The 20,551-nt window shown below is 38.5% G+C and overlaps 1 protein-coding gene across 4 annotated transcripts in view; it reads left to right on the top strand.

Annotated features, from left to right (window-relative positions):
• Positions 1-20,551, top strand: part of RBMS3 (RNA binding motif single stranded interacting protein 3) — a 705,062-nt gene that overhangs the window by 367,995 nt on the left and 316,516 nt on the right. For all 4 annotated transcript variants that reach the window (XM_032683778.1, XM_032683761.1, XM_032683783.1 and 1 more), the window contains one exon: positions 15,920-15,978. In XM_032683778.1, coding sequence (XP_032539669.1) covers positions 15,920-15,978 — 59 coding nt within the window. The remainder of the gene's footprint in view (positions 1-15,919; positions 15,979-20,551) is intronic.

Genomic DNA, 20,551 nt, shown 5'->3' with positions numbered 1-20,551 from the left:
TAATTGATTCGTCTCTGTTTTCAGTGACTGGTAAGAAAAACCCGCCTCTATTATAACATGGATTTGCAATTGTTAGTTCTTGTTAGATTCCTGTTTGTTGGTTCTTACTGACCTTAGATACAGAGAAACAAGACTTTCTCTCAATCACAAGACCACATTTCTTGTTCCTGCTGTGTCCCTGCCATGCTGTTCCCATGATACACTGAGAACACAAGGCTGCTGTTAGTTCAGTGTTAGCGGCTGAATCTCCCACTGCTTCTGGGCAAGTATAGCTCTATCAGTCAGCATATGAGGCATTTTGTGGTGAGGAAAAGGTGGGTTAGAGTGGCAGGAAGTGTAACTGGAGTTCATTGCAATTGCTTGGATGATATTGTCTGTCAATACAGTTTAGTATGTACTGAGACAACTATGTGGAAAAGACTTAAATTCCTCATTCCCCCCCATTCTTTTTTCCTTTGCCCCTCATCCCCTCCTTTCTTCCTCATGCAGTTATCCTCTAAAGAGGGATGTTTCTGCACAGAAGTCAGGCTCATAATTTGCTTAGTAGGTGCTGGTTAGCAGTGCAAGAGTATTGATGAGAAAACTCATGTTAAATCTCCCTTCGGAGGCTGCCCTAGAGTTTTTACAACTCACATACACATGGCATTTTAATCTCTCCAGAAAGACTTCTGAAAGGGATATTTAAAGTGCTGTGCCACTAGTTAGTAGCTGTCACCACTGTGTCAGGCATGCTCTCAGTGGAGTGTTTACCAGCCCTCAGTTGGACCTGGAGCTGAAATGTCACCAAGTACATACATCTCTGTCTTTTCAGACTGCCAAGTCACGGCAGCATTGTGTAGGACTCAGGATGTTGAGCTTGTGAGAGAGATCTCTGCACTCTCAGCAGATTTCCAGGACTGGACACCTTTTTTCAACTGGGGAACATGCTGTGGAAAGCCGTCTGGTGGGGACGTCGAGGCGAGTTGGACATGCTGATGGCTCGCAGGATTCAGGCTGTATGCCAGAAGTGAAGTGCTCGTCCCTTCCTAATGAGGTAGCCCTCCAGTCCTGCTATCAGGAGGTCTGCAGCTGGTCTGCTTAATGGTATTTAGTAACAGTATGTGCAGTAAAGCACGGTCTCCTGTTACACAGAAATCCACTAATGCTGGCTTCAAGAGTGGCGGGTAATTCAATCACACCCACAAAAATGATATTAACATAACATTAGAGAGCTGCATAGACTAGCAAATGACAGGAAATTATGAAGTTCAGGCTTGAAACTTTATCCTTAACTCACCCATATTGTGTCAAGGCATTTGGAAATTTCCATGGAGTGTGTGATTTTTATGGGACCTACAGTGGGGTGTATTGTCCTGTGTGTCTGCAGAGGATTTCCTCAGCTAACATCAGCCAGCCTTAGTGAGAATTATATAAAGAATTTATGGTGCAATGTACCGAGCGTAGCTAGACAATGTGAGCTTTAAATATGAATTTCTGGCTTGGGCAGTTTACCCACCCCAGCTTTTCTGAAGTGTTGCATCAGGCATTCGCTGTGTTGACTTTTTTAGACCAAATTGCAGTTCAGAAGCTAAGACCCTTTCCCAGTTTCAGAACTAATTTTTTGGGTTGGGTTTTTTTTTCTGATCAACAGTCACTAAAAGAGTTTTCTTTTGTTTAAAATTTACTTGTTGATTTAAAGACACTGCTCCTGTTTATTTAATGTAGATTCATTGGAACTAAGCTGAAAACTAAACAAAACCCACAAAAGCCAACTCTATACCATCTTTGGGCTTATTAATATTTTTCCTCATTTTTGGTCCTGCTGAAACTAGTAATGCATATTGGTAAGCAAGATTAACTTCATAATCTAAAAATCCTGTGTTGGAAATGGAAAGAAAAGGTTTTAACAACCTCATCTTCTTCCTTGTGACTTCTAGTCCTCCATTGTACCTCCCTGTACTAGCAGGGACAAGGGGAAGTTCTTGCAAGAACCCCATGGGTCAAGGAGGAGACAGGGAGTCAATTTGCAGTCTATCCACAAGATGTTATAAAGAAGGCTGAAGCTGTTTTGTGAGTACAGTCATTTCATTTTACACATTGGAATCAGAGACACCAAGAGCTAAGGGGAGAATTGTCTATCACCCCAAGGATGGGACTCACTGCAATCAATGTGAGATTGCAAGCTCCCAGAGACAGTGAAGCCAGCAGGCATACTGCTTGCAAAGCAGCCTAAAATGGCAAAAAGTGCAGCACCCAGGTATTTTCTCACATCTTCAGGCAGGTTTTGCAGTCTGTGCTGAAATGTATTCTGCCCTTGGATATCCTGATGCCAACGCTCAAGTAAAACCAACTTGAGCCCAAGTCACATCTGATTTAGGTTTTGTTCCCATGTGGGAGAAGAGGGGAACTACTTCGTGTGGGACAGAGAAAACTACATGATGGTCATTACCTGGGAGAGATTAAAAAAAATTTAATCTAGTGCAGTAGAAGTAAAGAGTGACAGAAAGCAGCAAAAATTACATTACTCATATAATAGGTCATTTGAGGATTTTTGTATGGTGTTTTCTGGGGATGGTGAACTCTTGGTATGGTTAAGCTCTGAGGCTGTTACGATTTTTCCCTGTGTGCTTTCTATGCTAAGGAGCTGGGGAGGAGTGCCACTGTGTCTGTCTATCTCTGTGGTGAACAGGATGGTCATAATGACCATGCATAGAACAGTAGGATGGCTGTATCCTAGGGGAAATCAATTTTCTGCAGAGAGCTAGGCTTGTAAAGAGTAAAAATTCCACTGAAGGGGAGGAGGGGAAAGGGAGACAAAATTGGCAGAACAGGGATTAAAAAATATAAAGGCTTCAAAAGTGAGGGAAGACTCAAAAGGCTTTCTGTCCAAGGTGGTTTTTTTTCCCTGTCAAAATTGAGCAGGTCTTGAACATACTAATCTTAGAGATTGGAGAGAAAACAGCCTTTGAGAGAAGGTTTGGGATGGGGGTCATGGGGAGACTGGGGAGAAGACTGGGGTTTAGATAAATGGTGATTCTTTTTTAAGTTGAGATTGTCTTTTAGAGGGAAACAAACATGCATAACTGAATCACTACTGTGCATTTCGCTTCCTGAAGGAGCCTCTATATTACAGATATATATTGCCTCTATATTGCTTCTGGATTTTAGAGCCATGCAGTGAAACCTGGAACCAACTTAGAGCCATCTGAGGTAGCTCCATGCTCTCCCGCAAAACTGGTGTGACTGTGGTGTGGATGGGTCCTTATGTTCCACACCATGTGCAGGTGCAGTTTGGAGTTCAGACTAGGGTCTGAATCTTCTGCCACTCTCCACATTCGTGTCTCTTTGAATCAGTTTCACTGCAGTGCTGAGTGTCTCTCTCAACTTTGGGTGGCCCAGTGGCTATGGAAGTCCTCCCCCATACTGTAATGCTTCACTGTCTTCGTTTCTGTGGATTTCCTACTACTCAAACCTTGCTACTCCAACCTTGCTCTTCCCTTTGCAGAGCTGGAGAAAGCCTTCTTTCCCTAGGATGCTATCATTTTACTCTCATAACTTAACAGATCTTGAAAAACTATTTCACAGGGGAGTTAAGGGAACTAAACTGTAATTGGTGTTAAATATCATCATTCAGATAACAGCACTAAGAGGAGGTAAATTTGCTTAGACTTTTAAAAGTATGTTTGGATGTTTATGTATTTTAAAAATGTAAGCAGACATAAATCTTTGCATCTCAACAAGAGGATGATTCTTTTCTTACTCTGCTCAATATTAAAGGCTAAACCAGAGATAAGATAACATACCCATAACATGGGAGCTTGAACAAAGAAACCGTTGTCCTAAGAATGTGGGAATAAAAAGAAACTGAAGTCTGAACTTAGGAAATTGTCTTACAAAGTAGAATGTTGCATGTAGAGTAACATTTAATGACTCTCAGAAATTGCAAACAGGCAGATCCACAGGTCTTTCTCTTGATCTCCGTGGTCTCTGGAGCAAGCCCAAATAAAGCGAAGGGCAAAGGCATATGGGAAATGAATAGCTGGAGCAGACCTTTTTACTTTGGCTTCTTATTCAAGATGTTGGTCTTTGAGAACTTCCTTTCTTGGACGGCAGAAAGGGAAAGGGTCGGAAACTCCCATGATCTGAGTAAGTGGGAGGAAAGAGTGCAAGAGCTGTTGATGAATAAGATGTTTCAGAAATGCATAAATATATGGTCTGATACTGAAAGTGCTTGGTTGATGAAAGCTGACCATTGGGTGCATTCAGGATTGTCCAGGGTATGAATTCATTTGTTCATAGTTTTAAATATCTGCAGACTACAGTTCTGTTTCTTGTAGATTGTATCTTTGACTCCATGAAGAATGACTGTGACCTTTTTACATCGATTTTATGCTTTCACGCATCTGATGGGATGTTCAAAATGCAGTCAACTTGCTGCTATAGGTGATTGTTGTAAATTTTATTTTATTAATTTTAAACCCAGCATAATTGGCAGATTATATTTTGGCTGCCGGACTGTAATTTATCCATATAGGATATCCTTGTTCTTTATGTGTGTGATAGCCGTAGTAAAGTGAGGGGTGTCAGCACTGGGGTTTTCATTTACCTTTAAATCCACCTCTTTTTATAAAGTGGGGAATAGATTGCAGGGTGGATTTGTTCATTGCTATTATTTTATTTACTTTTTTTTGTTTTTCTCAGGGTTGTTTTCTGGGACACAAACCATGCAGCTGTCAAGCAGTGTTTTTACCCTAGCTGAGGATACTCGCTAATATTTGATGAAGATGTAGCCCTTGGTGTTGTCAGCCCTCAAAATCTTATTGCAAGGTTCACAATGTTTGTTTCTTAAACCCTGAGTTCCTTAGGCGTGTGATAAGGTAGGGATCTCAGCTTTCAATTGTTATTAAAAACGTAGGTTTCTTTCCTTCATGGCTGTAAAGAGAAGCATGAAAATACAACCCCAAGTCTATCACAAAGGCTTAAGGGACGTCTCAAATTTGTATTTTATTTTTAATACCAAAAAATTAATTTCATAACCTTTTTTGTGCATTAGAGAGCAACCGGAATTGTCACTGCTATGATCCTTGGCCAGTTTCAGGAAGACTTGCGGATTTATCCAGTGAATCGCAGTGTTCTCTCTCTCTTGAAGTATGCCCAATAATCAGAATGAGATCTCAGTTTTTCCATGAGTATCTTATATGGTCTTGAGCATTGTATCTTATTTAATTAGTTTATTTGAAGGTGCCTGAAGCCAGTAGTATACAAAAGTCTTTTCTTGAGGGTTCCAAGCAATGAAGCTAATTTGCTTCCAAATACATGCATACTGGTCAGATTTCAAAATGTGCTCACGGTTTTTCAGTGAGTCTTTGTTCCTGGGGTTAAAATTTTTCAGCAGAAAACATAAAATCTTGAATTCTTGTGCCTTCCTCTAGATTTGCCCCATGTATATTTCAGAAAGGAAAGGCTACAATGCATGTTTCTCTAATTGCTCTCCATCTAGGATTCTGCCTAGCAGGATCAACCAAATGTCCTTTAAGGACAGAAGACGCTAAGATATAAAGAGTGTATTTATTTAGTGAATCCCATGGTTATCTCATCCTTTCGTGGTCCATGTTGGCTGTTTTGGGTGCAAGATGAGCCCCAGCAGAGCACAGCGATTGCCAGTGTTGGCTTTTCTTCTGTAAGACGCAGCAAGGTGCCAGTGAAAGCAGCTGGCAAAAAGCGGTCCGTTTTTGGTTGGACTGAAATTTTTTGTCTTAGTCTCAAAAGTGCTGACTGATGAGCAGAAAACTACAGGACATGCAATTATGCAGTACAAACCTGCCCCCTTGCAGTTATCTTAAAATGTAACTTCAACACTCAAAGACATGAGGCAATTGCCACGTCAGTTGTAACTAGGGCAGTTCCTTGGGTCCAGAAGACGGGTACAACATTTCTGGAAATGAAGAGTCTGCGTCCAAAGCACAGTTTTTAACAACGCTTTTCCTCTCCAGAGATATTTACCTGCTGACATAACAAGGCTAATGTGTTCAAAATGTCCATCTGTCTTTGGCAATAAGAATGAAGAATTATTTATATAATAGACAAGGACTCTAAACTAAATATCTTTTAAACCTGTAAAAGTGTTTTTGTTTAAGGTGAGCCTTCACTTGATGCTGCATTCACTTTCAAGTTTTTAATGCATTTTGAAAACATAAAAAAATTAACATGATTCATAAATTACGTAACTGTATTGCACATGAGGCAGCTTCACATAGTTTGAATTTAGTTGTTAACAAAGCTGTCACTCAGGAGAACGTTTTGGAGAATACCTGTCTGGGAGTTGTGGTGAGTTACTAGCCAGAACAGATGCGGCCTGTTAAAATTAACTAGTGTAGTAGTTACAGGCCTTGCACTGAGGAAAGCAAAGCACTGGCTGACTGGAAACGTGCCCTTTTATATCCTGTGTTCATCTGTTTACTGTGTTGGGGCGGAGGACTTCCCACACCAAACAAGCACATTAATTTATGAGCCTACAAATATAATTTAATTTTGAGAAGCGTGGATAGTCCTGCTTAAGTTCAACATGCTTGAAATTGTACACGTGTGTGAGCGTTTTAAAAACACAGTGAACAAATATCTCATCAAATCTGTTTTTCAGATACTCTCTTGAGCCTGTTTTTATGTTAGAGTTGTACAAATAAATGGATTGAAAAAATCTTTGCTTTTAATAAATATTCTTGAGGGAGTTAAAATTCGTTAGAAACTCAAAAGCAGAGCTATTCGGTCCCAATTCTGGGTAAGCAGTATGAACTTTTGTCCACGTAATTATAAAAATCCAAATCATGCTCTTGTTTTTTCTCCTTAAAAATTCCAGGCAGAAAAAAATGTGCTTCTCTGTGCCACTGTGTCAAAGTTCAGCCTTTGGAAAATGAATACAACTGAGACATTCTAACCTGGAAATAAAAGGATTAAAATAAATGTATTGAAGAAAGAGACTAATTTCTATGATGTAGTTCTTGAAATATGTATTTTGAAATGTAAAAATCTGTAGTAACAGTTCCTCTGAAAAGTACATTGTTTACAAAGACATCCAAAGTACCTGGATTTTCTAATTTGTAAATAGTGAAATGAGAGCTCCGTGAACTCAAGAAGTCTCACTCACACATTTGGTTCAAATGGCCTCTGTGTGAACCCTATAAAGTGCTTTAGCTTTAAATATCAGTTTGAGTTCATGGTCTCTGGTGGTTAGCTGGAGTGCTTGTTTTTATCTGTACTTCCTTTTCTTTTTAATTCCTCTTCTTTTTCTTGACTATTATTAGAGAGGAACCATCTGATTGCGGCATTGTATATTTTACAATATGTTGCAGTCATTGAATTCTTTTAAGAGTAAATTGTTTTAGTGAAATGTCAGAAAACCTGCACAAACTGAATGCTCAGAGTTCCACTGAATAATGAGGCTATTGTAAAATTGATTGAATACTTTAGAGATTAATATCATGGTATGCTGGCATGCTGGTGCTGTATACCAACTGTAGTTTAACAATGAATCTTCCATAAGTAAGCAAGACTGTGAGTGAGAAATCAGATACAAGAAAGCACAGCATGCTAGGACATACAAAGTAAATAAATCCTGCACACAGGAATGATATATTGGGGGTGTTATTCCATAGTATCTAAGATAATTTAATTGTTGGATAGAGAAAATTCTACAAGTTTGAAGATGTGCTTAATTTTCTCTTCCAATGCTGATGAGCAATGTCTTTATAACAGAGAAAATAAGGTTTGAATTTTTTTAAGTCCACTGCCCTTGGAAAATTAGGGTATGCCTGGCATATCATTTGTGACAGGCTACAGTAAATCAATCTCATTCTGTGAAGGGTTTCAGATCCCTGAACTGGCTTCCCAATAATGCATCCTATCATTACACAGAAAATTTAGCATCACTGCTAAGTGTCTGCAAACAAAAGTTGCATTTTATTTTTTTAAGACATCTGAATTCTTGAAAACATGGAATAATTAGTAATTGAAGATTTAATGATGGCCCAGAAGAAGGACTGAAGTGTACTGCATGAAATCATAGTTCTTAATCTGAGCATGAATTTTGTTTTCCATACTTAATTTAGCAACTGTAGAATATTTTGCTAATTAATATTAACACTGGTTATTTGTCATGGCAGAACTGTGAGAGAAAAACATAGCTTTCTATCAAAGCAAAATATAAATGTCATACTTTTAATTTAAATATGATATACAATAATGTAATCAATTTTAAATAGTCTTAACTAGCTTCAATATTCAAACACACAGATTTAATATGAATATGATACATAAGCACTAATTAAGAATAAACAGCATTTAGAATAAAAACTGCAGCTAATAGCCAAGTGTCTTACTTGCAACAACTGAGGAAAAACAGTGTAAAATGTCAGGCTTTTATGGAGAGTACCACACTAGTAAGTGGCATTTTATTCTGTCTTGGGTATCAAGGGTGTGACAAATCTGTAGCCTTATTATAAACACTGTGAATAGGATTTGAGGTCTGTACCTACTGAAAGCAATGGAAAAGACTGCCTTTGATTTCTGCACGTGTTGGATTAAACCACTTAATTTCATTTACATGCTGACAAAAATTTCTTTTTCTGATTTTTGGCAAGGAAAGGAACAACGCTACAGGAAAAGTTACCTTTGAACTACTAAAGTGATATACTTCTTACAGATCTGGAAGTCGATGAACGTAGTGTCTGTTTAAATTTCACTTACTTAATTTCTACTTTACCTGGTTTAATTTCCCAAATACTCAAAACAATTACAATAAGTCTTCAAACCTGTACGCGTTCATATGGCACTACTTTTCTGGAGGTGAAGGTTCATGTAATGTATAAGTATATAAATACAGATTAGTTTAAATAGGAAGTATGACTCTCTCTTTATTGATAAAATATCTACATTGTCTTGTAAATACATTTCTAACTCGAACGTGAGACACGTCTGATGTTTTAGTGATGGTGAAAGCAAGAAGCATTCCTGGGCTTTAATAGCAGTAGATTTTGCAGAAACTGGAAAGGACCGTGGAGGGAATTTTTGGGTATAAGTGTTTCTTATATGGCTGTTTATTTACAATATTCTTTTCCTGCGGTTGTTGAAATTTTACAAGATACAAACTTCACTAAAACTACTGAGTTTTACCCATTCTTCAATAAAAGAGTACCAAAGGACCTAACACAGCTTTCCAGGGCTGTATTAGAGCCCTGTGATTTGAGATAAATGGTTCTTGCATCTTCTGAAAAGCAGGATTTCTGAATATGATCTGTAATGCAGTGTAAAGTAAGTAGCATGATCCGTAATCTGAAATAGGAGGAAAGAACCTCAAAGGTTAACATGGAGCTGTTATTCAATAGAATTGTAAGATCTTGGGTTTTATTTGTCTAAAGCAATAACAGTGTTCATAGAAATGTGTATATAGTTATTTATGGGTTTTGTAGCTTTTTCTCTCTTAGTTCTGAAAAATATTTTTTCTGTGGGCATGGAATGATAGTGAATAATAGGCCCATTTATGAGTGAAATCACACACCCTTGGTAGTAAATATCTGTACCAGAAGATATTACTGAATATGCTTATGTTCTTTCAGGGGTTCATCAGCTTACTGGCTCTAAAAAATCACTTCTCATACATGGTACAATATTCATTACTGTCTGCTTAAAACTAGGCTCCGAACTGTGTTGTTAAGAACAGAAATGCATGGTCTGAGTTTCAAAATTGTTGAGCTGCCCTTATAGAATCCAGTTCTAATGACTCAGGAACCTTTCTGAAAGTCCAGGGCTGTTTTAGATGTACAACCAAAGGATTTAAGAGTTTTTGTGGTGTTTCTGAAACCCTTGGACAAGTTGTTACTCTAAATTGTTTTACTAACTTCCCAGAATATCCTGAGTTGGAGGAGACCCACAAGGATCATTAGAGTCCAGCTCCTGGTCCTGCACAGGAGAGCCCTAAGAATCACACCATGTGCTTTAGAGTGTCCAAATCCTTCTTAAACTCTGTCAGGCTTTGTGCTGTGACCATTTTCCTGGGCAGCCTGTTCCAGTGCCCAACCACGCTCTGGGTTAAGAACCTTTTTCTAATATCCAACCTAAACCTCCCCTGACACAACTTCAGGCCATTCCCTTGGGTTCTGTCACTGGTCACCAGAGAGAAGAAATCAGATCCCTCTGATTTTCCTCATGAAAAAGTTGTAGACTGCCATGAGGTCTCCCCTCACTCTCCTCTTCTCCAGGCTGAACACAGCAACATCAACCACTCCTCAAAGCACTTCCCCTCTAGACCCTTCACCATCCTTGTGGCCCTCCTTTGGATGCTTTACAGGTTTCTTATGTTGTGGTGCCAAAAACTGCACACAGGAGTCGAGGTGAGACCAGTGCAGAGCAGAGCAGGACAATTACCTACCTCGACTGGCTGGTGATACTTTGCCTGATGCCCCCCGGACACGGTTGGCCCTCCTGGCTACCAGGGCACTGCTGACTCATATTCAGCTGGCCATTGACCAGGATCCCCAGGTCCCTTTCCATGGCCCTGCTTTCCAGCATCTCATTCCCCAGTCTGTACGTACATTCAGGGTCACCCCATCCCAGGTGCAGCATCTGGCACTTGCCCTTGTTGAAACTTCATACAAATAGTGATTTTCAGCCCACTAATTTGTCCGGATATCTCTGCCTTTGAGGAAGTCAACAGCTCTTCCCAATTTTGTATCATCTGCAAACTTACATCCCTTCAAGTCCTGCATCCAAGTCATTTATGAAGATGTTGAAGAGAACAGGGCCTAAGATGGAGCCCTGTGGAACCCCACTAGTGACAGGTCTCCAGTCTGATGTCCCAATCACTATTACTCTCCGTGCTCAACCCATGAGCACCCACTGCATAATGCGTTTGTCCAGCTGTGTGCTGGAGACTTTGTCGAGAAGGATATTGTGAGAGACAGTATCAAAAGTATTCTGTTTAGTGAAGGAATGATTTTTGTAAACATCACAGCCAGACTAAAGTAAGTAGAGAAGACAGAGCAACCAGATGTTAAACTCTTAACGGAAGTACGGTCTTGTCAGTCCGGTACACCATAGGTTTGCTGCCAGTAACTCCTTCTGTTTGTTTCCCAAGCCATGCACATAGTCTGTGAAAAGAAGAGGTGCTCTGAATGACATGTATTTTGTTGTTGTATTTTTGTGTGAATATAAGAGTGTTGTCTTATTTTTAATTTTTTTTAAATTAAAAATAATACAGGGAGAGGACAATAAAGTAAGTCTTTGTTAAGGGATAGCATAGTAATGTCTTGTATTTTTGGGAAAAAATACAAACATTTAAAATGTCATGCAGTAAATGCCCAGAAATTATCATGCAAATCAAAAATTTTTTTTGGAGGCATGGCAGTGTATTATAGGAAAAGTGACTCTCCAAGAAATTCAGCAGGAGTTCCTTCTGTACTTTAGTTCTCCATAATGTGGGCTTTTTTATTTTCTCTCAAAATCCATGATTTGCCTAATAGAGTCTACTTTAAACAAAATAAACCCAGTTATGCTATTTAGATATTAATTCACAAAAATGAAAGAGCCTCAGAGTTGCTTATCTAAATCCAATTACTGCTGGTCAAATTCATCCCAGTACAAAAGTTCTCAAGATAAAAGCATATAATACCTAAATGCCCAGAAGTGAAGACTTTTCAGTTGAGTGGATTGTGCTCTGAGCAATGCTTGAGGCCTTGAGTGAACCTGAATGCTGGGGATATAATTATTAAGCTCTGAACTTGGAAATTACATGATAACTCCACTGGTTTAACTAAGGAAGGAAGAACTCTGTACACCGGTTATTGAGTTTCAATTCCAAGTTTCGTATTTATTTGAAGCATACAAGCAGTAACTGGAATTGGGAAAAATCCAGTGCAATATTTTGTACGTGCCTGTGCACCCGTTGCCTTGTAGATGAGGATGACAATATGTATGGAGCACAAAGTTGGGCGAGTGGCCAGAGACTTATCCTGTCCTTTCTGACAGACATCTTAAGTTACAGGACTAGTTGCGGGCAGCCTGAAGGATGGCTTGAAGGCCAGAATACGACATACCTTTCCTAGGGGCTTTTGTTTTCCATAACAACATGGAAAAGCTGAAAAGTTTGAGTGGCCCCAACTAGCCTGGCCTCCCAGGAAATCCCTTCTTTGACACAGCAGCTCCTGGTCACAGCTGTCTCTCAGCCAGCTTCCCACCTAGGCCTGTCAGCAGTCTAGTGGGTGGCACCTGGTTCCTCTCTGCCTTGAGCAGCTAGTCTCTAGCTGAATGTCACTTGTCTCCTAACCGTTTGCCCACTTGCCTTCCCTGTACCCCAGCTTCCCCTAGGCAGAAGGAGAAATGGTTCAAATCCTTTCTTTGCTGTGAGACAGCAAATTCCCATCTGTTTAGGTTGTCTTAGGCACTGGGTAAGTGATACCACATTTTTTGAGTGGTGTATCAGTCACAGCTGAAGCATTTCCTTCAGGAACTATGTCCATTTTAACAGGAGTTTTCAAATAACTTCCTGGAAATGATGGGGTTTGAGCTTTGTCTAAAGTATAAGTCCTCATCGACCGCCTGCCTGAAAGCTCTTGAAATGATTTATTGATACTGCAACTTTGATGTACATTAAGGGCTCATTCTGCATTGCTTGCATCTTTCCTGAGTCTGCTGAGTAGTCTGAAAATGTGGGGTGCCATGGGAGGGGGCTCTCAAGAGTGATTTTTGACATAACTCTGTAGTCTGGACTGAAGAGGGAGATTGTTTTCTCTTTGCACAGCACTGTGGGCTATTACCTTAGTTCTACCTTCTGTGTGACATGGTGTGAGTTACTGCTGTCTGTAAGTGAAGAGTTTTTAAGTGACTTTTGTATTTTTAATAGTGGGTATCAGATGACTTGAAGAGTTTCACCCTAAACTGATAAATACATGAGAAAGTAAAAATGTTTATGTTTGTAAGAAGGTATTTCCACCCCCAATTTAATCTTGGAATGTAAGAATGTAGGGGCTGGGTCAGATAGGAATTTGTTTCAGCAGCTGTGGAGGTACTCTGATGTTAAAAGAGGGACAACGTGATGATGTTACTGTGGTATCTTCTCACAGTGTCTGGTAGCATGTGACTTCCGGGGCCACAAATGTGTCTTTGCTTTTAATTTCATGACAGATTTTCCATCCTAGAAGCCATACAATAGCTTTTTATAGTGGTGTGCTCTGTGGGGCGTCAGTGTGGGCTATGGCAATGTGTTCCACAACTAACTCTCCATTCTGAAACTTTCATTTTTTAAGTCTTATAATTATCTGGGCAGTCCTTATGTATTATGAGAATCAATGAAGACAATTAGTCACTATCTCACTGCATGGGTTCTTCTTTCATGAGGTGAATTCCTAGTCTGTGTAGTTGCTCCTAACATGGAAGGTCTTTCAAAATCTGACCACCTGATTTTACATGAAAATTATTACATCGAAAAGTATTAAGAGCATAATTGGATATAAATGATTGAGTGGGTTTCCAAAAGTACTTAAATAATTCTATTTGTGCTTATTATGCATTTAGATAACACTTCAGGAAGACTGTCTGAAAATCTTTTGCATAGCAATTTCACTTCAGGTGCTCAATAGACACATTCTTGAGGTAACCATCTCACAGATTCACTTTGTCTCCTTCCTTGGATAGTGTGATGCAGTAGGTTATCCTTAATGATACAGCCATTGTGTTGAAGGGTTGGTAATATGGCACTGAGATGAACTCAATTCTATATTTATCCTTTTATGAACAGAAATTTTGATTCAAAATCTTTGAAACAGTACCTCCATGAACCACAACTCAGGAGGATATTAAGCAGTGTTCACACTTTTTCACAACAAGCAGACCATACTTGGTATTTTTTTTATATTGGTCATATCAGTAGTTTGTAGAACACAGGTGTGCAGGCTGTTGAATTTTATAGTAGTTTCCATTTAAATATAAGAAAACAAGGGATAGCTCTTGTGATGTACTTTATCATTATTTCTATGAGCACTCCCATTGAAGAATATATTTTTTGTACTTTTGAGCAAATCAAATCACAACTAAAACTCACACAAACAGAAAACCAAACAACTTTGGAGAGGAGACAAAGCTTAATACCACTCTTGACATATGGGAGAAATATGACTAGATTTGTACGAACAAAATACCTTCCCAATTTCATGCAGCACACAAATGAACATTCTTCATCAGAACTGATGTTCTGATTGCTGTAGAATAATTACTTGAAATATTTTGTAAAACAGTGTCCAAATTTATTCTAATTACTTTCTTGTGGTATCACTCAAGGTTTGCAGCAGTACATTAAATCACCAACATATGGCTAATTGCCTATAACAGTGTTTGTTATTGTGGTGCCTCTTACCACTCTGATGTCTGTTTTTGCAAATGTGAAGGTGTGCACAGAACTTTGCATGTGGGAGGTAAACATCTCCTGAACCAAACAGAATTTTGTGAGTAAAATCTCCACTGTAACTAAGTGTTTGCAGGATCGCAGTATGTAGAAAATAACTCTGGGAAATCTGTAATAGAAGCAGTGGAACCACAATGCCTGTCTCTGCTGGCAAGAAATGTTGACTTCTAGCTCTCACGTGACTTGGATGAAACAACATATCAATTCATTAGGAGTGGCTGGACTGAAATGCGGGCTGGGTGTTAGTTTTTGTTGGCGGAAGTTTAGGTAGGAGTTGTGTTTTATTTGAGGTTGGTGTGGGTTAGCCACTGATTTTTGTTGGATTCTTTTTCCATATATCTGTCAGAGACCCATTACTGTACAAGATAGGCATGTTTTTGCATGTTTTTCATATATTTGATATTGAATTTAAATAAATCAAATAAATGAAGATGCACCACACAGTTCAAATTTCCTGCTGGGTAAGTTGGCCCACTGAGCAGCCATAAATCACACTGCAAGAGAATTTAGCTTTACCTTCTTAAGACATGCTTTAAGATCTTAGAGGCCAAAATCAACTTCAGGTATTACCATGAAGAATTATAAAATTAAGTGGAACATAAATGAGTATAAAGGCACCTATTCTGGAAAACACCTGAGGTTAGAAAAGCATGTGATCTCATGGTCAACATTAAATCTGTTATGTATTTGGTTCTAGTGGAGCCAGCTGTGGCAGAATAAACTCACAACTACCTGTCCATGTACATGTCGTGGTGCAGTGTCCAATGGGTTATGTCTGCCTTCAGAGCACAAGATCCTGCTGGTCTACAGAGCCAGCAAAAAAAAGGGCGTGGAGGGGGCTGAAGGGGAGGAAGGCTTGTATGACTTTCTTTGGTTCCTAACAGATGGCTGAATTGAGGCTCAGTTTGCACAGCTTGTTAATGCCTTTTGGTCAGTTTTCCCTCCTCCTCCTCACTGTTTTCAGACTGAAACAAAATAAAGCAAAGCATGTTTTTCCTCCTAAAAATGAAAGTCAAATGGAAACAAATGTTTTTGTGGGTTCTTAGGAAAAGGAAAAACAGTGAAATGGAAAGTCTCACTTAGCATCAGTCACTAAAACAGAGTAAAGAGAGATGGAGAAACAGTTCCCTTTATCTTAAGCTGAGTGGTTACATGTCACTCACAGTATGGAAACTTCAGCTGAGAACTTTCTATCAGTCACAAAATTGACTCAAATCTTTGCTGGTGTTGAAGAGTATGCTTAGGCAGGCTGTTCCTATTCTTTCCCACTGGTGCTATTCCCTCTTCATGAGATATTTTAAGTGTTTTCTGGTCCCGTACTAAAACTCAAGGGTCTGTTTTACCCTATGAGTTATAGTTTGACTCTATGTCTTTTTTCCTTTTTTTTTTCTTTCCCCCCAGAGCACTAGATATCTTCCTATGCATGTAAAAATCACTATGTACTTTATAAAAAAATATAACATATACTTCTATTTTTTGTTTTCTCCATAGGTATGGAAAAATTGTATCCACAAAGGCGATTCTTGACAAAAACACAAATCAGTGCAAAGGTACGTACAAGGTGTCCACCCTGCAAGTTCATTATCGGTTTGAATGATTGACTGGTGACTTGACTACCAAAGCTTTGGTTCCAACTGTGCAATCAACGTAATGCACAGTATATTACAAACATATTTAATAATGCCAAAGCTTTGAGTTGTGCTTCCAGTAACATTGCTCATTAATTTTTTTCATTAACAAACAAAATGAAAATCACAAATCAGAACAAGTATTAAATTGCTTCGGCAGAAGAGTAAATTACCTTCTAACCACATAGTACTGTCTGATTTGAATGATATCATCAGTGATGCAAATTGATTTCCTATATAAAGCTGAGAAAATTTTGGGCAAAGATTCCCAAGGAAAACCTGGTCTAATTTTTACATTTTTGTGAAGTCTTGTCTTATGCTAATGGAAGAAGAAAATATTCTTTATGACACAAATAGATCTACAAGTTTCAACACCAAGATATAAAATAATTCCTCTTTCAGTTTTATGTTCTTAATTTTTCTGTGAATGTATGAAAACATTTTTTGGTGAAATATAAAGTTTAATGTGTGTCCATATAGCTATATTTGCTGAGATAAATATAGGCTAACATGTCTAGTAGTATCTCAGGACTAGAATTGTTACTGCTTTATGAGTCTGCAGTGTCATCGAATCTATGGGGGAGAAGCTGTGCTTTAAGATGACTCTGTCACTTTACACTAGTGGTATACAGAATCCTTTTGGAGTAATAAGATCTGCTAGAATGGGTTCTTCTGATAAGAAGCACATTCTGGATAGCATTTCTATATGAGTTAGTAAAAAGAAAAGGCATTGCAGTTCAGGAATATCTCATGAGTGCCCAGATAAGTTGTGAAGAGAAGCAACAGGGAAGACATTTCGGGAAATTATGAGATAGGGCAAAATCCTGCCATCTGTGCCAAAGATGTTTTAGAAGTTTGTAGAAGTGTAGGACTTTATCTATTGCCTGTCAGAAACAGTATTCTTTAGCTACTCAGGAGAAAAGTAAGTTGGAAGACTGCAATTCTAGTCTTAGAAAACTCCACCAACCCAGTCAGTCATGGGCCATCATCGTAAGTTGCACTGCTATACATTTGCATTTGACTGAATGTGTGTTTCATTTCCTTGGGGCGCTGCTCTGCCACAATTCTGATAACATCAGTCTGTATTTCTTTGAATATCACAGTAGGAACAAGACCTGATTGTGTTTGGGTTTTGATGGATTTCTTGCTTTTTTTTTTGGATTGCATTATAAAGGAATACCCTCGTGAGCAGAACTTCCTTTGTTCCCGTTGCCAGTGGTAAACAAGGAAAGGAATGGATCTGTTTGTGAAATACAAAATGTGAACACAAAGTGAAAAATATTGTGAAGAATATGAATGGTAGAATTTTAAGAAAGAAAAATGTTTGGATTTGATGTTCTTCATATTGTAGTTAGCTTTGAGATTATCATAGTAGGAACCATATAAGAGTGAGTTGGAATTTTGTAAAAATTTGCTTTCATGCTGTTGTATTACACTGTAGGGCAGAGATATCTATTGTATTTTCAAAAATGGATCTTTATGACATAAGTGATGCCATTAAAAGATCATAAACATAATTGGATTTATTAACAGTATGCTTCATGGCATAAAAAGAATAGATGTTTTACTGCTTTAAATGCTGGGTACATTTCCTTTCTCTTTAGTAAGGCTGAAAAAAAAAAAAAGCTTTCCAGGAACCCGAAGTGGAAGCAACCTGAAATGGTCAGGACCTGCCTTGGGGCAAGATCAGCTCTAACCCACTGCTGACGGGTATTTCTGTAACCTTCACTCAAAGGCCTCCAGGTGGAGATTCCTCGAGCTCCTCAGGCAGTCTGTGATAACGCTCCCTCTTCTCACTTTAATGAAGCATTTCCTAATGTCTAACCCAAATCTCTCTTGATGCAATTTAAGTCTATTGCTGTTTTTTATCCCCAGTGGACATGCAGAGCAGTTTATTCCTTTCCTTTTTGCAGCAAACATATATATTTGAAGACTGCTCTCCATCTGCCTTATCTTTTCTTTAGACTAACCACTAGTCCTTTAACTTTTTCCTTAAAGGCAATTTATTTAGATTTCTGATTATGTTGCACTTTGCTAGTCTGTCTCTAATTAGCTCGCTCCTTATTTTAAGACCCTGGAACTGGGCATAGGATTTCAGATGCCCTAAATCTTGTAATTTTAAATAGTATAGAGAGGTTATATCATTTGTCTTCTCTGTGATCACGTGACTCTCCTCTTTGTATATTTTAAATATAGATACATTTGTGAGGCACAGGGTGTTGCATGAGAACAATGGTGCTGATTTATGCTAAGAGATTCTCTGCAACCCCCAGTTCTGTTATTCTTTATTCCAGCACTGCTTCGAGCCAGGCATTCCATATTGTGTGCTCTGCTCTGTGTTGTTGATTATTTCTTCCTAAAGCTAGAACTTTTAATTTGTCTGTACTGAATTTTGCCCTATTTTTTTCTTGGCTATTGCTTAATTTACTAAGATTTGAGAATAATCTTAAGCCTCCAGAGTGCTTGCAGCACTTACCCTTTAGTATCCTCTTCACAGTTAATAAATGGTTTCTCTAATCCACTGGACAAGATAATGCGGAAAAGACTGAAAAATACCAGAAGACTTTTGAGGAAACTCTCTCAATATATCAAGTAGTGCAACAGTGAGCCATTGAGCACTTCTTAAACTTGGATCTGCTAAGTTGTTTGACACCTACATCGCAGCATTTTCTCCCATCTGCTCAAGTTATGAGAGAGAAGCAAGATTTAACTAAAATATATAGTACTGAGCTATCTATAACACTCGTTATATAGTTTTAGACAAAATTATGATATGACATTATTTAGTCTTGCTCAGTCTATGCTGCATTGTACTAATCATGTGTTACCTTTGAGGGTCTGTGAATGGATTTATATGACTAATTGCTCTAAGATTTTCCAGAATTTGAAAGTATCTCTAACACACCGGAGTCTACATCCATTCCTTAAAAAAAATCCCACCAAAAAAAACCCCAACAACCAAAAAACAAACAAGAAAAAAACCATGCTATTTGTTTGCTCCTTTCCAGTTTTCTGGGTCTCATTCACTTTCTGCCAAGTATGAGACTATCTTCTTAAGTGAACACATCATCCTGTGATATGTATCCAGTGAAGTAGGGTGGATTAAATTCAAGAAGATGATAGAAGTTATCACGTGGTTAGTGACTTATGAATTTATTTCAGTGTCATTTGTGTGTTGACCAAGGTGTAAAACAAAGCTGAAAGTAAAATATTTAATTTAGCAAAGAAATTATTTCAACCCCCCCATGTAACAGCAGATCTGTTAAAATAAGTTACTGCTTAGCAAGAAGTATTAGGTTACCTCTTGGAAAAATGAGGAAACCACTCTGCACTGGACTTTAAGTATTCTCCAGTATTCCTCAGATTTTTAAAAAGATACCCTTCACATTCCTGTCATGCTAAGGAGCAGTGTTATCTGAGGATTTTTCTCTGGTATGAATTAAGCAGTCAGATCTAAAGTAATCATATATGCTTCAAGGGAGTTCACTAGGGAAACCTTTTGACGTAACCTCTCATTTTCAGATTGCTCTTTGTTGGTGGCATAACTGCTAAGTGAGACAGAGAAGAAGTAACAATCACCCTGTAATAGAACAATATAAAACAAAATAAGCACATTCACGACAACATGGCCAGAAATCTATGAACAAAGCAGAGAACAAATACATATGGAGAATAATGAAAAACAGACACGATTCATTCAGATGTTCAAACACAAAACCCCCTAATGAACAAGTTGGAGAGTTTTTGGCTGCTTTTGCTTCCCTTTCCCTCCCCTCTCTCCTTCTTCCCTTGCACATTTCCCTTCTGGGCCTACTGTATTGCTAATTTAAAAAGTAGGGGAAATGAAATAAAAGAAACCATTCAAGAGAAGCGTTAATCTGAAACGTGTAGACTCCTCTTTCCAGCCCTCACCCCCCACCCTCTCCAGACTGGCTTGCTTTTGATAGACCTACGTGCTTAGAGCTGAAGGAATGAGTAATGGTTGTTTCACAGTACAGTTTCCATACCTCATAGCAATGGAATACAGAACAGTTAATCTGCCAAATACACAAGCCCATTTCTTAGAGTATGAATTACTGTCATCTGCGTCTGCCCTTGCAGACACTGTAATTGCATGCATGCAGATTTGCTTCCTGGTTTAATCAGGAGCTCATATGATTTTGAGTATTTTGCTAGGACTTTGGAAGATGAGCACAGGGAACGGCAAAAAATCTGAAATCCCACCTGTGGCAATCTTTTTTAATAAATAAAACCTATGAATCACCGTAATGTGTAGGAGACAAACACTTCAATTGCATATTCTTCATTTTATGTGTATTTTTTTAAACCATGGGTGACTTGATTTGTTGAATAGCAGTGTTTGTCTTAGGAGAGAAATATGCCTGCCATGATGAGGGGAACTATAGAGACTCTGTTTTAATTTTAATATTTCATTATGACATTTTCTTGTTGAGAAATGCTAGCAATGATCTATTAATTTTTAAAATACGAAAAC

Source organism: Chiroxiphia lanceolata, chromosome 1 (assembly GCF_009829145.1).
Source record: "Chiroxiphia lanceolata isolate bChiLan1 chromosome 1, bChiLan1.pri, whole genome shotgun sequence".
In the NCBI taxonomy this organism is placed as follows: domain Eukaryota; kingdom Metazoa; phylum Chordata; class Aves; order Passeriformes; family Pipridae; genus Chiroxiphia; species Chiroxiphia lanceolata.
Note: the sequence above shows the minus strand (reverse complement) of the source record. Positions and strands in the feature narration are given on the sequence as shown.